This window comes from Lycorma delicatula, chromosome 4, assembly GCF_047948215.1.
Source record: "Lycorma delicatula isolate Av1 chromosome 4, ASM4794821v1, whole genome shotgun sequence".
Classification (NCBI taxonomy): Eukaryota; Metazoa; Arthropoda; class Insecta; order Hemiptera; family Fulgoridae; genus Lycorma; species Lycorma delicatula.
In genome coordinates, this window is record NC_134458.1 from 216,641,872 (window position 1) to 216,659,462 (window position 17,591).

At 27.4% G+C, this 17,591-nt stretch overlaps 1 protein-coding gene across 2 annotated transcripts in view; it reads left to right on the top strand.

Moving 5' to 3' along the window:
- thoc5 (THO complex subunit 5) overlaps positions 1-17,591 on the top strand; it is a 64,225-nt gene that overhangs the window by 40,672 nt on the left and 5,962 nt on the right. The window contains exons 6-13 of one of the 2 annotated variants that reach the window (XM_075365198.1): positions 898-1,030; positions 3,068-3,177; positions 4,817-4,931; positions 5,534-5,639; positions 12,641-12,737; positions 14,269-14,479; positions 15,518-15,712; positions 16,969-17,087. In XM_075365198.1, the coding sequence (XP_075221313.1) occupies positions 898-1,030; positions 3,068-3,177; positions 4,817-4,931; positions 5,534-5,639; positions 12,641-12,737; positions 14,269-14,479; positions 15,518-15,712; positions 16,969-17,087 (1,086 nt within the window). The remainder of the gene's footprint in view (positions 1-897; positions 1,031-3,067; positions 3,178-4,816; positions 4,932-5,533; positions 5,640-12,640; positions 12,738-14,268; positions 14,480-15,517; positions 15,713-16,968; positions 17,088-17,591) is intronic. The other variant, XM_075365199.1, reaches the window with a different exon arrangement.

Below are 17,591 nucleotides of genomic sequence, written 5' to 3' on the forward strand. Positions count from 1 at the left end.
TGAAAATTTTAAGGATGTGTTACTTTTCCCTGATTCTGTATAATCTGTTGTAGTTGTTTTTTGGAAAATTGTTGGATTGGTTTTGTATGTACACATTATTTTTGTATTTTTTATATGTAGAATAATATCTGCGAAGTATAATTTTGTTAAGTTTTTCTTGTAATATATGTGGAAATTGTTATTCGTTGTCTTTTGGCTTCTTATGTAACATCTGACTATATATATATATATATATATATATGTATATATACACACACACACACACACATACCTCTTTTTCCTTTTTTCTTTTTTTTTTGTTTAGCTTCTAGAACCACCGTAAGGTATTACTTCAGAGGATGAGTGAGGATGATATGTAATTGTAAATGAAGTGTAGTCTTGTACAGTCTCAGGTTAACCATTCCTGAGACATGTAGTTAATTCAAACCCAACCACCAAAGAATATCAGTATCTACAATCTAGTATTCAAATCTGTATGAAAGTAACTGCCTTTACTAGGATTTACTAGGAAAAAAGAGTTCTTGGTGGAGAACTCAAAATCAGCCGATTTGCAATGACCGCCAGTCATTACTCATATATATACCTGGTGAATGAGATGCAGTCAAGAATAAATTATTGAAAAAGATAAGTTATTGACTGTTATTTTTTATAAAATATATTAAAGACACAGGTAATTAACTCGGTGGGCATAAATGAATTGGATTAAATATTCTGGTTGAATATTTTTTTGTGAAAGTAATCTGCATCAGAAGTCAAGACAATGCATTGTTATTTTGTTGCTCATCCAACATTGGAAATTTTAAATTGTTTTGATTCACAATTTATTCTAGATGATTAACTTAATAGTAATAATTTTGTCTATGTGTATACTCTGACTGAAAACAAAATTGTTGGCAGGTTACAAAACCCGTTCAGGAAAATCTTGGTCTATGCAGTGCTCCAAGACATAAACTACATCAGATGGCTTATCTCTTGCCACATCCTCTTTATTTCTTATACGTACAAGCTGATGCCCACCGTGAAGCTTGTGGTAAGTAGAAAAGCTTAATTGCTGTTTATTAATGTTGACGGTTGAGATACTGAACCATAACTCACAATTTTATCTTTCCTTCACTATTCAATTTCTGTCACCTCTTCAGATCCTTGCACCTCTAGCTTGCATCTATTGTTCCCGCTGTACCTTATTGTTTTCTGCAGCTACCCCTTGGTTTTGTTCCTGTCAACAACCATTTAAATATTCTTAGTGTCTTAATTCTCATCCTATTAACATGCCGAAATCATCCTATCCTGCATCTCAATTCTCTTCCTGAATTTTTCTTTAAGTAAACTTCTGTAATAATCTCATCCAGTTTTTTCCCATTGTACTCATATTAACATAATTTCCAAAAATGGAAACTTACTACCTTAAGTCAGTTAATTTGTTGAATGATTGATTCGCTTAGTCCTTTCTAAACACTTCTCCCATTAATCCTCTTTTCATTCATCACCTTTTTCCCATTCACTTATATATGTGCATGTGTGTCTGTGCACACGTGCGTGCATAGACCCCTTTTTATGTAAATTAAAAGGTGTCTTTTGTTACTATTTATTGTTTAATTACTTAATAGATTTTGTGTATTCTTTGATTATCTGGAAACCACTTCAGTTTCTTCTTTTTTTTATTATAAAAGTGTTGAAGTGGAGTATGTCTGTGTATGTAAACATTAATAAATATAAATTAATAATCTGATTAGAATTGATATGCTTATTACATTGTTTCTTATAGAAAGAGATATATTTATTTGTATCATGTTACTTATTGAAATAGTGAATTGTCGCTTCATGTTGTAAGGTAGTCTTAAAAAATGTTTGAACTCCATGAAAAAATATTTTATTTTATGGAAAAATTTTACTCCATTGAAGAAGTTTTCCCCTCTGAATCTTAATTAAGCTAATAATTATAGGCTTAAGCTTAGGTTTAAGCAAAATTGTTAATCACTAAATCATACTCTCTTTACAGAAGTGCATTTAAGAATTATTGAAAAAATGTAGAAAAAAATTACATTATTGATGAAAAACATTGCAAATTAAATTTAATATAGAGTAAGCTGTTGAAATTTATTTTTTTGGCTAGATCAGTTTATATTCAAAATGCAGGATATTATGGTATTATTTTTAGTGCAGTAGTATTAATTTTTTCTGTTCAAGCCAGCTAGTTTCTGCAAGCACTGAATTACTGCATTTTTATAACTTACTAGCTAGACTGGCAATGTTTCGCTATTGTTAGATTTGAGCATATATATATATATATATATAAATTAAATTAACACAATTGAAAGTTTGATAAAACATTAAAAAACTGAACATTATGGGACTTCACAAAATTTAACCTTTCACTTTTTCCCTATTTCCCTACTTTCCTAATTCCCCACTTCCCTAGTTCTTTTCCCCCTTTCCCATTTTGCTATACATAAATCGATCCAGTAGTTTTTTAGTCTACAGTGGACACACATACAAATATTGCCTTTTTTATATATATATAGAAGAAGAAAGTCTGTATATATATTTGTTTGTTTTGTAAATATCTTGACACTGGCGCCACCTAGCAGGTATAGTTTTTGCAAAAATTTCTCTTTTCATATAACTAATATATATAATGAATATGAGCCAAATTGGACGGTAAATACAATTTTTCAAAATATCTCGACCCCAGCACCACCTAGCAGGTTCAAACTAATTTAGAAACCTTTGCAGGCCTGCCCACAAGAACTCACCAAAGTTTCATCACAACCAGATAAATGGCATAGGAACACATACGGGACAAAAAACATATAAACATTCATTTATATATATATAAATATAAGATTTTCTGCAAATATAAAAAAATCAATTTCTTTGATAACATGTAAAAGTTGAAAAAATTTGTGTAAAATTAAACACGAAATCAAGATAATTGTGAAGAATGAGATGGACTGCATTCATTTATAAGAATAACATAGGAAATTAAAAAAAAAATGGAATGGAATTTTAAATTTACTGTTATTTTTTAAAATTAGTTTTAGAGAATTTTATTTTGTTTGTTTAACAGATAAAAATATCTCTGTAACTGTAATGGGTGACGAAGAAGAAGCTCAGAGATTACATAGAACAGTTTCAGATGATCTCTCACAAGATGATTCAGATTCTGATAATCAAGAGGTAGAATGTTTTATTTGAATAACTGTAGTTATGTAATATGTCATATTGATATGTTAAGTCTGATATTTATTTGTTTATTTATTGATGTATACCAGGTTACATAGTAGTAACAGCACAGTGACATGATGTCAACAGTACTCTGCAGATATGCCAAGGCATCTGTGCGCAGTCTGGTTTGTAATTGTAAATGTACCACTAAGTGTGTAGTCTTGAACAGACTCAGGCTGACCACTCTGACCACTCTGGTTAATTGAAACCCAACCACCAAAGAACACCAGTAGTCACAGTAGCTTTCAAATCCATATAATAGCAACGGACACATAAAAGGCACGGCCACAAATCTATGATATTGGTTGGTTTAAATTTTTAATATGAGAAGTCTTGGTGGTTTTAAATCATAAAATAGCAATGATTACATTTATAGTTAGAAAAATACAAATTATTTTTAGTTGTAAAATAATATTTTTAACACAAGTTATTAATAATAATTTTCCTGCTAAGTCTGATATATTGAAGTTATTTTTTATATTATAATTTTAAAAAAAATTTATCTGCAGTCAGCTGATGATTGATGTTATTCTTGATTCCTTTTTATTTGTGCAATTTTTTTTAACCTCATTGTATTTACTACTCGGATATGTGTTTTTTTTCCTTGAGTTTTGTTTTGCTTTTTATTTTTTATGCTTTGCACTTCTTTTAGAATTAACTTACCTAGATGCCCTAATATGTAACCACCAATCTAGTTTGTCTCTAGAAGGTATTATCAAAAATTTTTCTCTTCTCCTTTCCATCCTACAATCTCTTCATTTCAAACTTTTATCTATTTGTCTTTCTGTGACATTCAAGTCTTCATTCTGCGCTTTGATTTTCCGTTGTCTATGTTTTTCTGCTCATAAGTGCTCTACTCATTAAAATATTTAAAAGAATTTTTTTCTAATTTCTCTATACTTATCTGTTTTATTCTCTATACTTATCTGTTTTTCTGGATGATTGTGACAATCAGATTTTGAAGTATTTATTACTTTGTGTACCTTCGGTTATTTTACTTAGTACCTTAATAGTTTTACAATATTGGATATGTTGCTCTTAATATTTAATTTTTCATTACTTTCGTTTTTTATGATTTTTTTTACTGAATTTCTGCTTGGTCACTGATGCCATGGCTTGAATATCATAAAGAAGTTTTAAAATCTCTGATTTCTCTGGGGATTAGCTAATTACAGTTTGAGTAATGGTTGTAATTCAGGTTCCAGTTCCTAATCTCGTAGTTCATTTAAAGGAAAAAGCTTTAAAAAAAGTAACTTTTTTTGTATTGAGGAGGTTAAAACAAAACACATAAATTAATGTACTTGTGCTCAATAAGACCATTGTAATTCTCTGTACATGGGCCTTGTTATAAACCTTATGTGATGTTATAATTTAAATAAAGCAAATGAAATAAAACGATGTATAAATTAAAAATGTAATAATATTAATAATTCTGTTTTCAGCAGAATTTCAATATAGGCAAGACTGGAATTGAGAAAACAAAAAAAAAAAATAGAATACCAAAATTAAAAAAAAAATATTTAACTAAATTTTCATTCTTTTTTTTTATTATTAATAAAATGTATCTAACTACATTATCATATTTTTACAGGAGATTGGTAAACGTCATCATAGGAAGAAATCCAGAACTGACAGACATGAAGAACGCAAAAAACAGTTGTTAATGAAACATCCTCTCAGTGTTAACATTACTATTACGTTAAAAAGTATGCATTTAATTTTAATCTTTCTTTTCATTATAAAATGAATATGTGCTTAAATGATATTTTATATTATAATTTTATTAATTAATATTTAGAGTTGGTTCACTGATGGCCTGCTAAAGATGATGCACTAGATATTCACTTAAGTTTAATTTAGAATAATTAATATAGTGTTCTTTTAGCTGAGAACATTTAAGTGAGAGCTTTAGGTTCATATGTAGATTAAAATAAAATTCTTGTATTTTAAAAGAAAAAGTTTGTTGTTTTTAAATTGTGTCTTTTTAAATTATAAAGACAATTAATAAATTACGTTTGTTACATTTTTTATTGTTATTAGGCAGATATAACATTATTATTAATTTATATTTTTATTATCCTATTTTTAAAAATTATTTTGTACTTCCTTTTTAAGTATTATTTTATTTTGAGTATTTTTTAAAAATTTAATTAAGAAAAATATTTTTTTGTCTAATCTTTTATTTTAAGATCAAAATTTATTATTTTTTGATTTTGTAAAACTAACTTTTGAAAATAATATTGTATATTTGATAATACACAATGAAATAATAATTTTTCAATACCATTCATTGTATTGTTTGTTACAGGTGGTGATAGTATATACTTGACATTTTGGTATTTAATTAATCTACATATTGTGTCAATCAAAGTAAAAGTTACATTGGTTGAAGCGCAAAGCAGCATTTGTGGAAGGTATGCAAAATAAAGTAAATTTTTATGACTTTTTAAACATCTTCAAAAAAGGAGGAGGTTATCAATTCGATTAAAAAAAAAATTTATGTATGTTTGCAATATCTCCGATGCTAGTAAACTGATTTTGATAATTTTTTTTAATCGAAAGAGAATGGTCTTTCTTTCTGAATGCTCCCATATAAATTTTAACCAAATCCAATTATAATCTTAAGTAAAATAACAAAAACTGAATGGTTTGACACCCTTAGCCTCCGGCTGTTCACACCAGTACTGTGTTGCTCTGCTCCCTGTATGACTAGGATATTAATTACATTCTATATTATTGTTGTTTAATCTCCATGGAAATATTCATGGCATTTCTTTGTCTATCCCTAATTGCGAAATTTAATATAAATATTTATATTATGCAATAATAAATTCTAATTTTACAGTATTAACTAAATAGTCATACAAGCTCCCATCCCGACATCATTCTGTATGAAGCAATAACAATGTGTAACATATAATATTGTTTAACAATAAATAATATTCTATAGTTATTATAAACACTTCTTTAACTGGGTTCTTGCAAACCTTGTCAAATAGGATAGATTACGCCATCTCATCATTTCTGTCACAGCTTTTTCATCATGTGGTTTATTTATTTGGGTCCAAATCAGAAAACGTGATGCCTCTAAAGTTTTAATTTGACTAAGAGCAACATAAATCTGCCTGTTGGCAAAATTTTTCTTGCCGAGATCTATCACTGCCCTGTCAAGAGTTGTACAGCTAGCATATTACAGGTAGCATTCTGTGCTCAACATTTCCATATCCCTTTGTTGCTTGGAATGTTTTACAAACTGGTGATATGGCTATGCAACCATCAACATCTTTCATTTTAAGACCAGTAGTCTTGTCATCAAATTTTATGAGTATAGCTTCTGGTAACTCTCCTTCCTTGTATATCAATTCGAGGTGGTGAGAATGTTGTTCTTGCGTTTAGTTTGATAAATGTTTTTGTATTAAACTAACACAATAAGCATGACTCTAGACTTCCATTCCGTAAGAATCGAGTTATACATTCTCATTTGTGAGAGTATATATTCTCGTTGTTCAGAAGTCTCTGAGGAAATATTCATTCATTTCTTTCTTTATTTTAACTTAAGCAATCATTCCTTTCTTGGCAACTTTTCTATAAACATTGCTGTCTAATTTGAGCAATGTGTTTAGTAGGCTTACCCATATTTTAATTATATAATAATATTAATAAATATCTATACTATCATATAAAGAGGAAGAGGGTTTTTGTTTATTGGGATAAACATAAAAAACTACCTGATTTTTCGGAATTAAGTTTTTACTCATGTTTCTTGGAGTAACTGAGAAGGTTTTTGGATATATTTCATCTTAAAAAAAAAAATTTACACACACATATATATATATATACACAGTAGTGGAGGCTTGCCAGTTGAAGCACAAACTTTTAATGAATTGAAACTGTGAATAGGGTTTGAACTGAATAATTCGAGACAATTGAATGAATAATATTACATAATAGAATTAAATTTACATTAAAGTAATTATCTATAATATTATATAAAGAGGAAGAGGGTTTTTGTTTGTTCGGGATAAACAGAAAACTACCCTGATCTATCGCTACTAAACTTTTACCCATGTTTTTTAGTGTAACTGAGAAGGTTTTTTGGTATATTTTATTTCAAAAAATCAATATGTATGTGTATGTATATGTATCAATATGTATATATATTTATTTATATGTTTTAAACTTAGCAAAAACAATTCTTTTGTTATTGCATTTGTCCATATTCCCCTCTGTACTAATACCTTGAAGACAAAAGTATAAAACCCATTTACCACTAAGAGTACAGAATTTTATAATCCTTTTTACCTTATACTTATTATTTTTTTCTAATAGCGCTTTCGAGGTTTTCCCTCTCATCAGTTAAACTTTTTCTTCCAAATCACACATTAAATTCAAACCATTAAAATTATAACATAAAAATATGTAGTGATAAATATTAAAAATTATTCTTATTATGTGTCTAGCCACACATACAGTACTGTACTGAAGTTATTTGAATTTTTTTAAATATATAAATGTGCTGCTAAGGTGATTTTGATGAGAAAGTCATTTTCAAATTCTGTCTGTACATTAATAAAATTAAACTTTTGTCTGTACTTGTATATGTAATATTTTTCAAAAGTATTTAATTTTTTATTATTATCACTCCCTTTTACAATTTCTACTATATTTAAATTTATATCTGAATCTGTGACTGATAGTTAATTGACTATTAAATGGTCTGCAAGATTGGAGCACCCTAACTTATTGTTTTTATAAGATCTAAGATTTTCTGCAAACCTGCCCTAAATAATCTGATAGTTTTCCCAATATAAATTTTGTTACAATCATTGCATGTTATTTTATAGATTCCACACAAATTATTAAAACCATTATCATCATTATGCATTTTTAAGTGTTTTATTTATATGATTGTATGGTCTGTAAGGTATTTTATATTTTTTGTCATTGTAAACATTAACCAAGTTTTCAGTAATGTTAGTATAGGAATATTTTATATAAATATTTTCATCAACACTTTTTTTATTTATGGGTATCAACATTGTTTTATTATTAGATTTTAATTTCTGTTTTTTATAAATATTATCAATTAATATTGTGTTATATCCACTTTTTACTGCAATGAATTTTATAATATCTGTTTCCAAATCTAGTTTTTCTTTATTATTATATGTGTGATGTATTCCTCTACTTAACATGTTAGTAAATGTATTAATTTTGTATGTCCAAGGATGATTCGAACTTCTGTTAATAATTATTTTGTTAGTTGTTGGTTTCCTATATACAGATGTTATAATTTTATTATTTTTACTAATTTCTATCTTAACATCTAAAAAATTTATTTTCTGTATTTGTCAGTTTCGAAGGTAAATTTTAAATTACTATGATAGGAATTGAGTTTTTTTTAAATTACTAAGTGCTCATTATTTATAACAGGTTCATAGACTACCAAAATATCATCAATGCAACGAAACCCATAATTGAATTTTATGAATATCGGTAATCCCATCTACTATTCTATTGTCAAGTTTTTCTGTAAATAGATTTCAGCCATAGCAGCCATTAATGAAAATCTCATGGGTAAAGTATTATCTTGTGTGTAAAATTTGTTGTTAAATTTAAAATAATTTTGTTGACATATATTTCTGATGATAATTATAATATTATCTAATTATCTGTAAACTTTGGGCCTTCATTATTAATTTTCAATTTATTTCTTATTATACATACAGTTTGATCTATAGGGATGCTAGGGCACATGTTAGTTATGTCATAACTTATCGTTTTCGTATTTTCATTTACTGTTAAACTATTTAATTTGTTAACTAAATCGTACCCATTTTTTATAATTTACTTATTAGGTTAATTGAATTTAAATCTGAGTATTTTATCTATTATTTTAGTATTAAAGTAAGAAGGAGCGGATTTGAAATTAATGGTCATATTGGGTTATCTTTTTTATGTATCTTTGGAAGACCAGTAAGTTTGGATGCAAATGGTCTAAATCGATATAATCTAGTGTGATACCTCATATTATTATTGTTATAATTAAAAATTGATTTATAATTTGTCATACTTTTTGTAATTTTTAGAAATTTTATGGCTAACTCTGCTAATGTTCATTGTGGTATCAATAATAATATTTTTGATAATTTTATTTGTATTGTTATCAGGTAGATTAAATTTAAAGGCATTAGCTATTATTAATTCCTCATTATCATAGATTTTTACATGAACTGCTACATTTCAGATCATTTAAAAATAAAAAAAAATATGTTTCACGTATGTAGCAGACATTTATTAATTTAAAAAAAACGTTATATAACCAACTAGTTTGGAAAATAATTTAGAAATAATTGAAAAAGTAAATATTGGACATGTAACTAATAAAAGATTAGAAATTTTAGAAAAATGTTGTATAAACATAAATTCAGCCTCATGAATCTACAGACAGAAAGTGATGGGGACATCCTTATAAATATTATTTAAGTTGGTAATTGATTGATAAGAATTTTAATTAATCAAATAATCAGTACATTACCGTTTTAACATACAGATGACATATAGGAAATTTTAAATATTAATAACGTTTTAAATTTAAAATAATTTTATTGACTGAACAAATATCTGTTCTATAGATTTTAATGTATTGGATTTTATTTTTATGTGTAAATGTAAAGAAAGAAGAAAATTTTTAAAGAAAACATTACTGAAGATGGGCTTATGCCTGACAGTGCTATAATGAGCAAAAAAAGTAAAGGTGAGAATGTTCTCTAATTCTGTACTTTATAGAGTGGCTGAAAAAATATATGATTAGCCAATATATATACGAGGTTTGTAAATAAAGTAATGAGACTAGTTTTTTTTTTGCAGCCAAAGAGGCAACACTGTAAAGTTACTAGTAAACATATGGTTATATGAACAGCTGATTTATATTAGGTATTAATATTTTTGGTATGTTGCCATGTGAGATGTAAACAAACTTTTTGTGAAACGATTTTTGTTCTGCCTTACAACAATGTTGAACAGAAAAAGAACGTGTAAGTGTGCCAATCTTCTAGGGCAAATTGAAACTGATCCTGATTTTTAAAAAAAAAGTTATTACTGTTGATGAATCTTGGATATTTGAATACGACCCAGAAACAAAATGCCAGAGCAAGGAGTGGCACACTTCAAAGTCACCACATCCCAAAAACGCAAAAGTGAGCAAATCTGAAATCAAAACCATGCTAATTTGTTTCTTCGATAGTAATGGCATTGTCCATAAAGAGATTTTGGCTACAGGACAGACTGTAAATCAATATGTCCCTACAACTTTTTCCTGTTCCTGACTTTAAAAAACACCTCAAAGGACGCCATTTTGGAACAGTAGAAAACATTTTTAAAAATGTAACTGACCATCTGAAGGAAGGATATTCTGATTTCTGTTCCAATACTGCTATGATGAGTGGGAAAACCGTTTGAAGTAAGCCTAGCTTCCCAAGGGAACTATTTCAAAGCCAATAGAGTCCATGTATAATTGGATTGTAAATAAAAAGTTTTTCTGAACCAGTCTCATTACTTTATTTACAGACCTCATTATATATTATATATATATATATATATATACATTACATAACATAACATATTTCTACATTATATATATATAAAATGTAGTGGAGATTTGCTGGTTGAAGCACAAACTTTCAAGAAATGTGCACTGTGAGTGTCTATTACTGTGCGAGCTGGGTTTGAACTGATTGAATATGTATATCTAAAAACCAATTTCTAGATTGTTTGAGTTTCATTCTGAGTTTCAAGGGTTAAAATTGATTTTTGAATTTTTCTTTTAAATCCTGTTATTTTTTTAATTTCTCTGTAACAAATGAAGAAATCAACTTGATTTTTGGTGAGTGCAATCTTCATGTCAATAAACCAATTTCTAGATTTTTGTAATATGATGTTGAAACAGGGTGAAGAAAGTTAAAAGAATTTTTGAACAATGATTTTAAATTTTCCCAATCCTGACTACAGTAAATGAGATATTTAGTAGATTTCACAATACATATTTTATATATGTAAATTTACTAGATACTCCTAAAAATTGTAAAATAAAATATTTATAAAAAATAAAAACCGTCCTTAACAAATAATAGTACTAAAAAGTTACTTTTTTTTTTGTCTTCAGTCATTTGACTGGTTTGATGCAGCTCTCCAAGATTCCCTATCTAGTGCTAGTCGTTTCATTTCAGTATACCCGCTACATCCTACATCCCTAACAATTTGTTTTACATATTTCAAATGTGGCCTGCCTACACAATTTTTTCCTTCTACCTGTCCTTCCAATATTAAAGCGACTATTCCAGGATGCCTTATTATGTGGCCTATAAGTCTGTCTCTTCTTTTAACTATATTTTTCCAAATGCTTCTTTCTTCATCTATTTGCCGCAATACCTCTTCATTTGTCACTTTATCCACCCATCTGATTTTTAACATTCTTCTATAGCACCACATTTCAAAAGCTTCTGATCTTTTCTTCTCAGATACTCCGATTGTCCAAGCTTCACTTCCATATAAAGCGATACTCCAAACATATACTTTCAAAAATGTTTTCCTGGCATTTAAATTAATTTTTGTTGAAAAAGTTACAAATAATTGTATTTTTATTTATTAACTAAAGTAAAAGTATTTACAACAAACAACTATTTTTGTAGTCTGTGCCAGCCCACACAAGTTAAACCAAAAAAAAACCTCTGATCTATGTAATACAAATCCTGCTTCAAACAATGCAAAATTGGTAATAGAAGTTTTACTACAATAATAATAATAATAATTAAACTACAAAATTATAATACAACAATAAAATGTGACATACAAAAATATGATATAAGAATACTTTGTAGATGTTTAGATACATATATATGCTTTAGTGAACTCAAGATGAGGTATGATTGTGAGATGTTCTGTCTTATATGCTCTTGAGATCCCATTTTAGATGTAGGAATCCCATTGAGCTGCTTAGTGGTTGGTTGAGGTACTAACTTCATGTAACTTTGTTTAATTTGCGTTGGCTGGCACCTTACTATTATACTGTCCTGTACTGGCATAGCACTATTTGTTGAAGTTGATTTTTATTTTTATTAATATTAGTTCTAACTTATTTGTATTTTGTGATATCTGATAAGGGTTTTACCCTGGTTCCTGAATATGTCATAATAACTTCTAACCGGTTCCTTCTTTTTTTAATAGTTTAGCATAATTATTAATTCCTGATTTGTGTAATGTATAAGTGGATAATAAAATGTTGATCTGAATAAAATATTTATTTTTAAATTGATTATTATTAAAAATAATGTATAAACAATTCTGTCTTTTGAATTAAAAACATATTAAGATTAATTAAATCATGTTTATAAAACTTAAACCTGTCTGTTTGCAGCCAGTTGATATCAGGTGAACACATTTTGGCTGATCTGTTTCCAGATGACAAGGGATTGGAAAGCCCTAACGTCGCTAACCATTATCAACTTAAACAGGTAAGACATCTGTTATCCAATAGATTTATATATCTGTTAATCAAATTTATAGTTTTTTTCATATGTTACATTTTTAAAAGCATATTACATTACAAGAGCAAAAGGAAGAAACAAATCGCATAAACCAAAATTAATTACATAAATACGAAAACAGCTAAAAATGGCATCATGAAAAAGAAACACATCTAAGGTAACTCTATAAATAAATGATGTTAAATTATGTTCATTTACAAACATCCGTACACAAATACTAATACATTAGTCCTCTCAGCTCATGTTCAGCATGCTGTTTTTCAGTATTGTCCTATGAAGTTTATTCAATCACTTAGTGTTATTAAAATACCTCAGTTATTTAAAACCTGTTGAATCCTGCTTAAGAAATAAAAATAAGTTGTTATAAATAATCATGGAATAAATAAACTTGTTGTAACTTAAATAAACTTTAGTTCACTATGATACACTTTAAAATATATGTGTGTATATTGTTGATGATACAGAAAAAATCTATATTATTGTTCATTTTGTTATTAAAGAAATTCAGTGATAAAGTATTTCACCTCACTTTCACAGTTTTCCCTAAAAGAGTTTGCAAGTCATTTGTAGGATAAAAAGGAATTCATTTTGAGCTTTCAGAATAAAAGATATGTTAAAAATGTATCTTCATTTTGCTCTAGTGTATTAATTGTTTATATTAAAATCTCTAGCTTAATAAACTTCAAAATAAAACAGAAAATTGATACAGTATAATTTTTTCACCAGTAAATAGAACACAAGTTTTTACGAAGGAACTAAACCTGTTTAAAAGCTTGTACTAGTATATAATCCATTTGTGATGTAAGCATTAAATGTTGATAAAAAACAACTACATATTCATCATTAACAAAATCAATCTTTTGAAGATTATTTACATTTACAGTAAATTGACATTGATTTAAAACATTTTAATCCATTTGATAACTTTGATGGATGGACTGCCCTGAAAATGTTTATCCAAAAACACAAAGATGGATCCTTGAGTTTGAAAGTATACTTAGTTTAAACTGATGGGATAAGTCACACATTAAATGTTGTGTTGAGAAAAATTTATTCTTGATTATTTTTCCTTCCACAAACATTGATTCCAACTGTTTAAATGCTTTATTATCTTTGTATTTTTTTTTTTTAATTTTCTTTTGTTTTATTAAATAAAGTGGAAACCAAATTGTAAATTTATGTATTTTGTTTTTATCATGCAATTTGCTTACGTGGAAAAAATATTTTAATGTTATTTGAAAATTAATTAGTGTAACAATTGCCTGACAACAAGAAATATATTTTCAAGTTAGAAAAATTACTATCTTCAATAGTAAGTTTGGGAATATTTTAACCAATAAAATGGAAGTTTTAGGCATGTGAAACTTCTGAAAAAAATCACAAGGCCCATCATTTTCTGGAAAAATTTAGCTGATTGGGCTAAAACTCGTATTTAGTATTTTTGAAAAAAATTATACATGTCTGTAACTTTGGTTAATTGTTATTGTTTTTTTATTAGGTTGGCATTGATGGTTATAACAGTAGTCAGTTAGGATTAGCATACATCTGGGCTCAACGTATTTGTGGTTTGGAATTTATAACTGCTGATAAAGACTGTAAGGTTGAACCAAAAAGTACAATTAGTCAAGCTTGTTTACCTGGTATATTAAATGCTATCAAAATGAGGCTTGGTTCTCGTATTCAACTTTATAAACAAGTTCAAGCTCTGGGTGAGTGTTACCTTTTACTACTTTTTTCTTGTTACTGTTAAATTTATTGTAATTATGTTTATAGTCATGTTATTGTTTATATTTGGATTTGTAAAAAAATGTTTTTTGTTTATGAAAAACCTATTCTAACTAATTACATGATACCATTGTTTGTTTCATGTTTTACTTTATTATTTAAGTTGTTAACTATCAAGCTTTTTATAGAAATTAGATTTTTTTTTATTAATACATTAACGTACTAATTTTATTTGTGAAAATAATTTATAAAAAAATTAGTTTGTTTTATTGAAAATAATTAAAATAGGGCTTTAAAAAAATGTTAGTTTTTAAACACCTCTATATCACCTCTTTGTAAGTAAATCTGTTAAGATAACTAATCTCCATAGGCTTCTTACCAAATAACTAAAATTGTGAGGTTGCTAACACACACAAATACAAATAGATTGGAAAGCAGACTAACTGGTATGATAGATAGCATTAAACCTTAATTGATGTAATCAGATCTTGTTTGATTATAAAAAATTGTATTTGAAAAAAATGTGTTTATAGTCCATGAACCATCAGGAACATGAATTCAGGAAACTGAATTGTTCAAAAACTGAAGCTTTAGATGTGTAATTCACCTGAGATCGATGATTGGCTGTGTACTAACTGGAAATTTGAGATGTTAGTAAATAGCTAATATTTTATTGGGAAAAGTTTAGAAAGCATCAATGTAGCTGTTAGCAAATTCCAATTTTTTTTTATTTAAATATTTCTGGCAGTGCACCACATATGATGAAGAGACATTTTTTTTGCATTGCCTTCTAAACATGGATTCCTGAATGCACCCATGTAGGTAAGTCTACAGAAAATTTCAAATTAACTTTTTTTTATGTTTTATGTGGTAATTCTTCTCTTTAACATTCTTATTAAATTTTAATTTTATTATTGTGCTGATAAATAAAAACTATTTTATTAGACTTATATAAGTATGGTGTGATATGGTTTGCTATAAATGTGTTAAAATTTTCTACTTTCATTGTTTTGTTATTTCAGAGGGAGGAACTCTACTCTCTTGTCCGCCAGCAATACAAAACTCTTTTCCAACAAAGATAAATTGTTCAGTTACACAGTGGCAGTCTATTGTGCATTCAGATTTTGTTTCATTACCTTTTTCTGCACATCTTTTATCTGTTGTCTGCCTTAGTGATTCTGATATATTTTACAAAACTTTGATTTTGAGAGGGTCAGGTAGGTTCCTTTATTTATTGTTATAATGTTGTAAATTTTTAATTATTAACTATATTTTGTGTATTTAAATATTAAATATAAATAAATGATCACTACATGGTCATTATATTAGAAGAATATGTATAAAAAATACTTCGTGCGATTTGATCACTACATTCTTACATAGTAAATGTAAGGAGAGTATCAAAGTCATTGATGACATCTGATGGTGACTTCCTAAAAGTAACAGTAATACCTTTTACGTAAATACCATCAGTATGATAGGACATTATACATTTATGTTTGATATATACAGAAGTATATGAAATAGATGAATAATTTTAAATTATTCTGTGTAATCTTGTAGTACATAATAAAATTTTGCTTAACGTCAATCATTATCATCAATCAGTTATCAACCGTCAGAATCATCAATCATAAAAATCATCATTCATCAAAATGATTAATCAAAATTCATGCGTTATCAATAATCTATTACTTGTCATCAAAATCACAATCATCAAGATAGTACTGCATCAAAATTGACAATTATCATCCAAGATAATCATCAAAAACATCAGTTGTTTAATTCTTCAATCATAAAAATCATCAAAAACATTAATCATCATGATCATGCATAAGAATCATCATTCATCAAGTGTGAAAATCAGCAGTCTGATCAGTCATCAAAATCATCATTCATAAAACAAATAATGAAAATATCTTTCATCAAAATCATCGTCTATCAAGAAATTATCATGCAATATATCATAATGCTTCAAAATCACCAATCATGCATCAAAGCTCTTAATTATTCTGCATCAAAATTCTTAGTCATCATGCATGAGATTCATCAATCATTAAATCATCATGCATCAAAACCATTATCAGAACCATCAAATGCATCATAATCATCAATCGCCAAATTTATCATGCATCAAAATTATCAGTGATAATGTGAGGATTGTAGTGTGGTTAACATGTATTTTATTATTCGTCTTTATTTTGTGTACTTGGTTCTCATTAACTTAATGTACCTAAGTTGTATACTTCTTTCTAATCAACCAATTATATCTGTGTATTCTAAACTCTGCCTCTACTAAAAAATTAATTTTTAATATATGCTGCCTTATATTTTAATTTGAAAAAAAAGATGTATCATTGAAGTTTTAAACATTGCTAAAAAATATATCTGTTTATCATAATATTTAGAGTTTTAAAGTTAAGTTTTTATTAGTGAGTGTACTATTTATGATTTTTTTTTTTAATTGCCACAGCCCAAATGCATGCTGTTTGTGCATTGAAGTGTGACTTCCCCGATTCGCCTCCATTATTTGCGCTTCAGCTTCATTGGTCTGGCCAGTTGCTTAATGCTACAAATAGTGAATCAGTGAGGGTAATAAGGCTAATACAATTTTTATAATTAACATCATTAATTAATTCATTTTTGTTTACAAATAGAACCTGTATTAATTTTTTTTTTCATAATTTCACTTTGATTGGTGTTTTTTATGGTTTTGGTAAGATATTTCATCTGTACCATATTTTACTTTATGCTGTGAATAATTTTTGAATGAAATTCAGCAAATTTATTTGTAAGATTGTTGTAGTTATTTATTGCTCATTTGAAAGTACAATTGTTTTTCTCAGATTATACTTAGTGAAATAAATAAATTAAATAATTTGAAAAAATGATTTCTAAATAAATTTTATCTGTTGTGTTCCTGTTCCGCTGAAGAGTCCACTGCTTAGATTGTAATGAATACTTTTCTTTGTTATTTGAAAAATAAACTTTACGTAGTCTTAAGGTATATTTTTTTTTACTCCTCATGTACTTGATTGGTTTCATATTGTTCTTCATTACAGTCTGCTATGGATTAAACATTTAACTTGAACATAA